General features: G+C 40.7%; 1 protein-coding gene across 1 annotated transcript; it reads left to right on the top strand.

Moving 5' to 3' along the window:
* The first annotated feature begins 541 nt into the window (after positions 1-541).
* Positions 542-8650, top strand: dhcr24 (24-dehydrocholesterol reductase). The gene is made up of 9 exons (XM_042007346.1): positions 542-861; positions 2763-2918; positions 3840-3945; positions 4429-4547; positions 5836-6099; positions 6183-6326; positions 7821-8018; positions 8104-8282; positions 8380-8650. Exons 1-9 carry the CDS (start codon positions 631-633, stop codon positions 8531-8533), a joined length of 1551 nt encoding a protein of 516 aa, XP_041863280.1. The 5' UTR covers positions 542-630; the 3' UTR covers positions 8534-8650.
* Positions 8651-9437: the final 787 nt, after the last annotated feature.

Here is a 9437-nt window from a genome sequence, read left to right on the forward strand (position 1 = left end):
TTTCCTAAGGAGGCAGCACTGCAGATAGATACTATAAATATAGGGTAACAAATCACCTTGAATCCCCCACTTACATATGAATGCCGACAAATACACTTAATGATGCAAGTGAACTACCCTCTTTTTTTTAATTTTTTTTTTTTTTAATGAGTTAATTAATGAGTAATGGTGATTATTGTTATGTCTGTGTCGTAAAACGCTAAAATCTAAACAAATAGGATGTTTTTAAAGCATTACACAATAAACTGTCGGTCTAACTTTGAGTTCAACTTGTCTAGTTAAACCTGAGCACTCCTGTGAATGAGGACATGGTCCGTGGTCTGACACGGTGTAAGCTTGATGATTGGTCAAATAGTAAAAATGGCCTCTCTTTGGATTTTCCTACACTTTCTTCAATGACCAATTAAATTGCAACGTTGTAGACTGACCCCACCTCCTATGTAAACTTAACCAATCAGCGTGAAGTAGGGAGGGGCATCAAGATCACATACTACTGCTCACCTATCGCAGGGAAAGGGTGATCAGGAGTTTTTTGGGGGGTGGTTTAGAAGTTAGTTGCTTTATCTGGAAAGTAAAGCAAATCCCTTCACTTTGGAAACTGCCGGCTTAATCCTAAACTGTGTGGACACAATGGATTCGCTGTTGTATTTGGGACTTTTGGTCCTTATTTTCCTGCTGTGGATCAAAGTAAAAGGTCTAGATTACGTGATCGTTCATCAGAGGTGGATATTTGTATGTTTGTTCCTGCTGCCATTGTCTGTTATATTCGATGTGTATTATTATGTTAGAGCGTGGCTCATTTTTAAGATGAGCTCTGCGCCCAAACTGCACGACCAGCGCGTGCGAGACATTCAACGACAGGTAAGCAAACCGTTAATCAACAAATGCATGCAAGCACAGGTGTGTGAGGCTTTCATAATGATTTTTTTAAAAAAGAAAGGTGAACATTTTAGGTTAATTGGTCACTCTAAATTCTCCCCAGGATTGAGTGTGTGTGTGTGTGTGTAAATGGTTGTTTGTCCATATCTATGTTGGCCCTGCGATGGACTGGTGACCTGTCCAGGGTGTACCACGCCCCCTACCTGTTGAAATGCTGCGATAGGCTCCAGCTTACCCGCGACCTATGCCCGCGATCCGTAATGGACTAAGCGGTCAAGATAATAAATGAATGAAAGGTGTACATGCAACTGAATATACCTTGTTACAATTCAACCTTTTTTTTTTTTTTTTTTGTTTAGTCTTTTTTTTTTTTTTTTATCAAATGCACATCAGAGCTTTTAATTCAGATGACAACACATCACTGGACCACACAGTGCCGTGTGTTCATGCATTCAAGATATAACTGTTGACTGTTGCGTTTATACATCTGGATTAAAGCAACATTGTAAAGTTAAACTCTGGGGTAATGTCTACATCTTTAACAGCATTCATTCACCAGCTGTTACACTCACCCACCATTTTACTAGGTACACCTTCCTACTCCTCCAGAACTGCCTTAATTCTTGGTCATAGATTCAACAAGGTATTGGAAACATTTCTTTAGAGGTCTTGCTCCATATTGACATGACAGCATCACACAGTTGCTGCAGGTTTGCCGGCTGCTCTATTGGATTGAGATGAGGCGATTGTGAAGGCCACTGGAGTCCCGTGAATCAACTGTCATGTTCAAGGAATCATTTAATGATTTGAGCTTTGTGAGATGGTGCATTATGCTGCTGGAAGTAGCCACCAGAAGATGCTACACTGTGGTCATAAAAAGATGGACATGGTCAGCTAAGATATTCAGATAGGCTGTGGTGGTTAAACCATGATCAACTGGTACTAAGAGTGCCAAGAAAATACCCCCCACACATTACATCACCCGCAGACTAGACTGTTGATACAAGGCAGGATGGATCCATGCTTTCAAGTTGTTTCCACCAAATTCTGACCCTACCGAATGTGGAGCTGAAATGGAGACTCATTAGACCAGGCAACATTTTTCCATCTTCTGTTGTCCAGTTCTGGTGAGTCTGTGTGAATTGTAGCCTCAGTTTCTTGTTATTAGCTGACAGGAGGCACCCGGTGTGGTCTTCTGCTGCTGTAGCCCATTTGCTTCAAGGTTGGATGTGTTGTGCACCCAGAGATGGTATTCTGCATACCTTGGTTGTAGTTAGCCAGTCTTCCTATTCTTCTCTGATATCAACAAGACATTTTGGTCCATACAACTACTGCTCTTTGAATATTTTTCCAGTTTTTGAACTATTCGCTGTAAACCCTAGGGATGGCTGTGTGTGGAAAATCTCAGTAGAAAAGCACATTCTGTAGTACTAGGACCAGACCATGTGGCACCAACAATCATGTCACATTTTAAGTCAATTGAATCCCCTTTCTTCCTCATTCTGATGCTCAGTTCGAACTTCATCAAGACATCTTGACCATGCCTACATACCTCAATGCATTGAGTTGCTGCCATGTGATTGGGTAATTACCTTTTTTGTGTTAAGAAGCAATCAACCAGGTGGAGTTAATTAGTGGATGTAACTATATTTTTTTCCATCAAGACTGTTTTTAAAAATGTTCACAATACATTACAATGCACCAGTCCAGATTAAAGTAGATTTTAAAGTAGGCATTGATGGAAGTGTGTGTGACCCAAACTTTTCCTCCCAAATAAAACTTACGTTTAAAAACTATTTAAAACAAGCTACTTAAAAATGAGTAGTTTTTTTACAATGTATCCCTTTGTGCCTTAAGTCATAATAATCTGTTTTTCTTTATAGGTACGTGAGTGGAAGCAGGAGGGCGGTAAGACCTACATGTGTACAGGTCGACCTGGCTGGCTCACCGTGTCTCTCAGAGTGGGCAAATACAAGAAAACCCACAAGAACATCATGATCAATATGATGGACATTCTGGAGGTTGACACAAAGAGGCAGGTAAGAAGAAGCAGCAAACCTAAGAGTTCATCTTATTCAAAATGAAGATATGAATGTGTAGCTACCAGCCATTCAGCTGTTTTTTGTTTTGTTTTGTTTTTGTGGGCTTTTTTTATTATGCATTTGGACTCATCATAGTTGGAAAAACACAGGTTTAACCCAGAAAGTTTCTCACCAAGGATTCTTCAGAGCTGCATACTTTGGCTTTAAGAGCAATTTGAACTTGAAAAACAGGCCTCTTTAATGGTATTAATTAACCTGTGTAGTTTAATTAAGTTTAAGTTTTAAAAAAGTACAAGACAGTAAGATTTTCATTGACACAACCCAACAGGTCTGCTTGGTATATCAGAGCCCAAAGGTGCCGCTGTTCATGTGTGTGTCCACCACTGTGGTCAAATTTATTAATTTCTGAGCAAAAATTTAATTTCTAAAGATGATAAATGGGATGTATTTATAAAGTACTTTTTACAAATCATACACACTCATACCCTGATGGACACATTGGGAGGCAACATAGGGTCCAGTATCTTATCTAAGGGCACTTTGACATATAGCCATGGAAAACCAGGAATCAATCCACCGACTTTCCATGGCTACAGCCGCCCTCCTCTAGCTCCACCATGATGTTGACATATGTGGTTATAAATGACCCAATGTCCATTAAGCTTTTGAGCTTTGGACCTTTTAAACTTCCTCCTGAAAAATAACATAATAAAAGCTTCATAACTGTGAGACCAAACTAAACAACCTCAGGCCTTGTGGGTATGACACGCTGGGGAGAATTCTGAAAAGAGTAAACCTCTCCATCCCTATCATCAGGCCAGAGTAAGATTAGACAGACTTCATGGAAGATGGATGATTAAAATGGTGTTGGTTGTGTTTGTAAGTATCTTGTTACTCACTGGGCTTTTTGTCTTATAGGTGGTGAGAGTCGAGCCGCTGGCAAATATGGGCCAAGTGACCGCTCTCCTCAACTCCATTGGCTGGACGCTACCAGTGCTACCGGAGCTGGATGACCTCACTGTGGGTACGTTGTTCTTGCTGTACATCATTTTCATAGGAAAACAAAGCAGCATCAGCATCTGGTTTCTACTAACAGAAAGACGTGCTGGTGATTTCCACAGCTCATTGTTTAGTGAGGTAGATCTGCATCTCCTCCATCAGTCGCTGCATCCTGTTTAGAGCCTCAGACACTCTTCTAATTACATTAGAAAGACTGACGTTGTAGCTCCAAAGATGAAACTGGGAGGAAATGGCTGCAGTGTTGGAAGCACCCCTGGATCATGTTTCATAATGGATTTCCTGATGCCATAAACTACGCATCAACAGTCTAATGTTTTACCATCAGGCTGCGGTTCATTCATTTATCCTGATGTCCATGTAGTCACAGATCAACACTCTCACAGCAGGGGAAGGCTTCTGCTTCTGTTTACTCATGTGTTTGCTTGTTACTGTTCTCACCCAGGTAGAAATGAAATTACAGCATCTTCAATTCTCTCTCCTCTCTCAGGCGGGCTGGTGATGGGTACAGGCATTGAGTCTTCCTCCCATATTTATGGGCTGTTTCAGCACATCTGTGTTGCATATGAGCTGGTTCTTGCTGACGGTAGTTTAGTGCGCTGCACAGAGGTAAGATTTTAGTGTATATGTATTTTTTTTTCCTTTGCTGTGATAAAATGTTCATGCAATTCCCCTTTTCTCCCCTTCAAATAAGGGACTGAACAATTAGGTCAGACATGACACTGGAAAAAAGAAATATAGTGTTTTTGATGCACGAAAATATGTGAGTCTGAGAAAAAAAATCATTAAAGTGAAACTCTCAAAACCAGATTAACCCAGATCATATGTTTGGAGATGGAATCAGGCCTGTATATCTGCTTGCGGTCATGTAAAGTACTTCCTGCATTTTTTCTAACTTGTCATTTGTTTTATGGTAACTTCCACAGCATGTTTAGGACAATACTGTCAAGGAAAAGAAAATGCTAAAGGTCAAAACCAGTCCTGACCTCCCATGTGACTTTCATTTTAGGTGCTTCCCAACACATTAAACAACATTTTCTTCATTCTTTGTTTAAATTCTGGTCCCTGGCATTGCCAGTTACATTAGAAACCAACAAAAATATTCGAGATCAGCCGGCTCTATGCACAGTTTCTATCTTAGCCCTCTACTTGGGATAAGGAGATGGACTGGTTTCTAAAAGCATTTCATTGTAAGCCATTGGGTTGTATCATTTCAAATAATAGAATTTAATAACAGAAAATTTTAAAGGTGGAATCGACTCATGATTCTCTCTGTGGTTTGGTTCAATTGCATTTGATACACCTCTGAAAAAGGAAGTTGGAAATCAATATTTTATATGATATGCTTTGAAGCTCTTTTATTAACAACAAACAGCAGTTATTTAGTCAACAGGAGAAAGAAGTGAGCTAAAACACTTTATAGGTACTTCCTTTAATGTTTTGTTTGATCAAAAATAGTTAATGTTTTAGGAAATTAATAAAAATGAGTGTGTAAAGGTTAACTCACCTCCTGAGTTCCGACTATTAGACTTAGATATTAGACTTCCAAGTTTTGGTGGTTGGCAGTTGTACTTTCTCCTGGACTGCATTTTGTTCTGTTATTTTGCAGTAGATGCAGAGCAGCTGCATCTTTTGTTCTTAGATGGAGGCAGAAGCTCAATTCACAATTAAAACCATCAAAATTCATATAAAAATTCTTAGTCCTGTGCTGAAATAACCTCTTGTTTTTTTTTTTTTTTACATTTCCAGCCAGTGATTATAATGTCACTGTCACACTGTGGCAGTCAATGAGAGATCTTAGGAGAAGACAGATATGTCCGTGTTGTGAGGCTTATCCATCTCAGAGCAAGAGAAACAACACAAAAGATCTGTATGCATTTTTCTCTTATATAAATAGGAGGAGAACTCTGATCTGTTCCATGCCGTCCCCTGGTCCTGTGGAACTCTGGGATTTCTGGTCGCAGCTGAGATTAAAATAGTCCCGGCTAAGGCTTGGGTAAAACTGCGGTATGAGCCGGTCAGAGGACTGGAGAACATCTGTAAACGCTTCACTGAGGCATCGGAGAACAAGCAGAACACCTTCGTTGAGGGGATCCAGTACAGTCTGGATGCTGCTGTCATCATGACAGGAACCATGACTGACCACGCAGAGCCTGACAAGGTGGGGTATCGGTGAGTGTGTAAGCAGAGCCGTCTTCCCATGTTTTATCATGTCTATGATTGCCTTTTCTTCTTGAATGTCAGATTAACAGAATCGGCCTCCACTTTAAACCCTGGTTCTTCAAACACGTGGCGGGCTACCTGAAAGAAGACCACACTGTAGTTGAATACATCCCTCTGAGGCAGTACTATCACAGACACACACGAAGCATCTTCTGGGAGATCCAGGTACTCACACACACACACACATACCTCTTTCTACCATTTGTAACTTTAGACCATCACCCTAAAATTAATTGAGAAATTTAAACCTGTTGGACCAAGAACTTTGGACACATGAATGGTTGTCTCTTTCTTCTTAGACGACACAGTTACCCTAAAACGGCCACACACACTCACACAGGCATTGTGTTTCCTTGAGCTTGAGGATTACTTCAGGGACTGCCAGAAAAAGCTCATCATCATCTTACCAACTCGCTTGGTCATATCTCTTTTTTCGGCTCTAATACGCTAATGCTCCAGCTCTCTCTCTCACACACACATTTACACACACACACACACACACACACAAACCATTAGCCATTAGTGAGAAGAGTCTGGCCTCCCTGATTTCTGCAGCAGTAAATGGCCTAATAAATTATGCATGGTGCTGGTTTGTCGGATACCTAGAGGAGAGTCGTCTGAGCTTTTGGCTGCTCAGTTTTTAGAAAGACTTTGTCTTTGTTCACATTGCAGGCAAGAGTTGGACAGAAATAGGGCAGATAGTTTGTGATAAGCAGCAATGTGTTGGATGTGGTTGTCTTACACTGTTTGGTAGGATGAGGCTGCCCTCTAGTGGAAGTAAAGAAGCGCTAGAAAAACTATCCTGATATTTATTATGTGGCAAAAATGGGAATTGTTTTACATTATTAGCTCAAACTTGTCAGCTTATTTAATCTTATCTTGTGTTTTTTAGTAATTTGTTTCCTTGAATTCCTTACCAACATCTCCAAATTTACATTATGGCTAAGAATTTTTGCTTTAAATTCAGAGAGCAGCACCTTCTCTGCAGAAAGAAGACATCACACAGAATATATGTTTCATGTAGAACATTGTAGGAACCAATCCTGGCTTTTTCCTGAGTGGTGCTCTACAACAAATTTGGTTGTAATGAGAAGCTTGCAAGTTTTCCAGATAGCAAAAAAAAAAATGTTTGGCCCAAATATGGCCCACATCTGCAGGTTTATTTGGCTCATATTTGGCCTTTACGCTGTCTGAGTCACACGTGGCCCACAAGGAAATTGCCATTATCCACATCCAAGCCAACTACTGACATCTGGACCACATCTAGCCCACACAACACTTGCCAGTGCTGTAACTGAGCCGTAAGTGTCAGAAGTAGCACAGATTAGGCCCAAATATGTCTACTATCTGGATTTTGTTGCAAAGAAAGTCAACCTGACATGTTCTTTTTATGATTGTGGTGACATATGATCAGATTCTTATAGCCATCATATCTTATCCAAAGATGTTATATTACAACAGTAAGAGGATTTAGTTAATTTGGACATAATGCAAAGAACATGAGTTACTTTTCATTTTGAAGGACATCAGCTAGACTTTGAAGGGTTAAAATGTTTCTATTTAAACAGTGATGCATGGATGTTTCTGTTTTGCAGCTATCAGATGTATTTTGCAGCTATGAGTGTCTTTATTTACATTTGTTGCTCTTTTTTTTTGTAGGATATTATTCCATTTGGCAACAATCCTGTCTTCCGTTGGGTTTTTGGGTGGATGGTACCTCCAAAGATCTCCCTGCTGAAGCTCACCCAGGGTGAAACCATCAGACGCCTCTATGAACAGCACCACATGGTTCAGGACATGCTGATACCCATGAAGCATCTGCAAGCTGCCATCACACACTTTCACCAAGACATCCAGGTGAGGCTTTAATGCAGGTTAGCACACAGCATGATATATTTAAATATAAACTAGACCTCTTTGAGTTTATCAAATGTTCTTTCAGGTTTACCCTCTGTGGCTGTGCCCATTTCTGCTGCCACCAGGCAGAGGGATGGTTCACCCCAAAAGTCAACAGGAGGAGCTTTATGTGGACATTGGAGCTTACGGGGAGCCTAAAGTCAAACATTTTGAAGCCAGAGCATCAACACGCCAGCTGGAGAAGTTTGTCAGAGATGTTCATGGGTAAGTTTTAAATCAGACAGATTTAGCTGTTTTAAATTAATGTGACATATTTGCATCCCTTCTTGTGGGATTTACATGTTCTTTCACCAATATGCAGTTTCCAGATGCTGTACGCAGATGTGTACATGGACCGGGAGGAGTTTTGGGAGATGTTTGATGGACAGCTGTACCACAGACTGAGAGATGAGCTGGGTTGTAAGGACGCCTTCCCAGAAGTTTATGACAAAATTTCTAAATCCGCCCGACACTGACCCTCTTCTTCTGTAGCCCCAAGCCACAGTAACACCAAGGTGCTGTGTGAAACTCATGATAGCTGCTAGCTTGGTGATGTCTTTACTAAAACACAGGGAACCAACATAATTTTCAGATGTGGAAATTATATTTTCATTTGTAAATACATTTTTTGGTGAGGGGGGGGGGGCAGATTGTGGGGGCCCTTCAATCAGTGTGAGAGAAGCTGGGAGACATGAATACATGTTTTCTTTCCCCTTTTCCGTTCACAGATTATTTTAATGTTTTAATGTTAATGTTTTGCTCCATATTGACATGATGGCATTGCACAGTTGCTGCACATCCATGATAAGAATCTCCCGTTCCACCACATGCAGTGGTTCCCAACCTGGGGTCCCCAAAGAGCACAGGGGGTTCCTGAGGCTTTGACAGTTCAGAGCCAGTGTGATTTAAATTAAGGCATTTCCACACAGAGACAAATTTAGGTGTATTCACTTATTATCATTATCATTTGTCACATGAAAACTGTTTTTTGGGGGGTCCACTGATTTTGGTAGCTGCGTGAAGGCGGTCCTTGGGAAATCTGGAAACCAGTGTTCTGTTGGACTGAGATCTGGTGACTGTGGGAGCCATTAGAGTACAGTGAACTCATTGTCACATTTAACAAACCGGTTGGAGATGATTTGAGCTTTGTGATGATGCTCATTCAGTAGTATCTTAGGTGGCAATAATATTCCCATATTATTGCACCACCAGCAGCCTTGAACTGTTGATACAAGGCAGGATGGATCCATGCCTTCATGTTGTTTACGCCAAATTCTGAAGCTACCATCTGATGGTTGTAGCTGAAATCAAAACTCATCAGACCAGGCAGCATCTTTCCAGTCCTCTATTGTCCACTTTTGATAGGTCTGTGATTTGTAG

This window comes from Melanotaenia boesemani, chromosome 14, assembly GCF_017639745.1.
Source record: "Melanotaenia boesemani isolate fMelBoe1 chromosome 14, fMelBoe1.pri, whole genome shotgun sequence".
Taxonomy (NCBI): Eukaryota; Metazoa; Chordata; class Actinopteri; order Atheriniformes; family Melanotaeniidae; genus Melanotaenia; species Melanotaenia boesemani.

Coding starts and splice junctions, on each gene's coding strand:
- dhcr24 (XM_042007346.1), top strand. CDS start 631: ATGGATTCGCTGTTGTATTTGGGACTTTTGGTCCTTATTTTCCTGCTG. Junction 862..2,762: donor TGCGAGACATTCAACGACAG/GTAAGCAAACCG, acceptor TTTTCTTTATAG/GTACGTGAGTGGAAGCAGGA. Junction 6,100..6,182: donor ACCACGCAGAGCCTGACAAG/GTGGGGTATCGG, acceptor CTTGAATGTCAG/ATTAACAGAATCGGCCTCCA.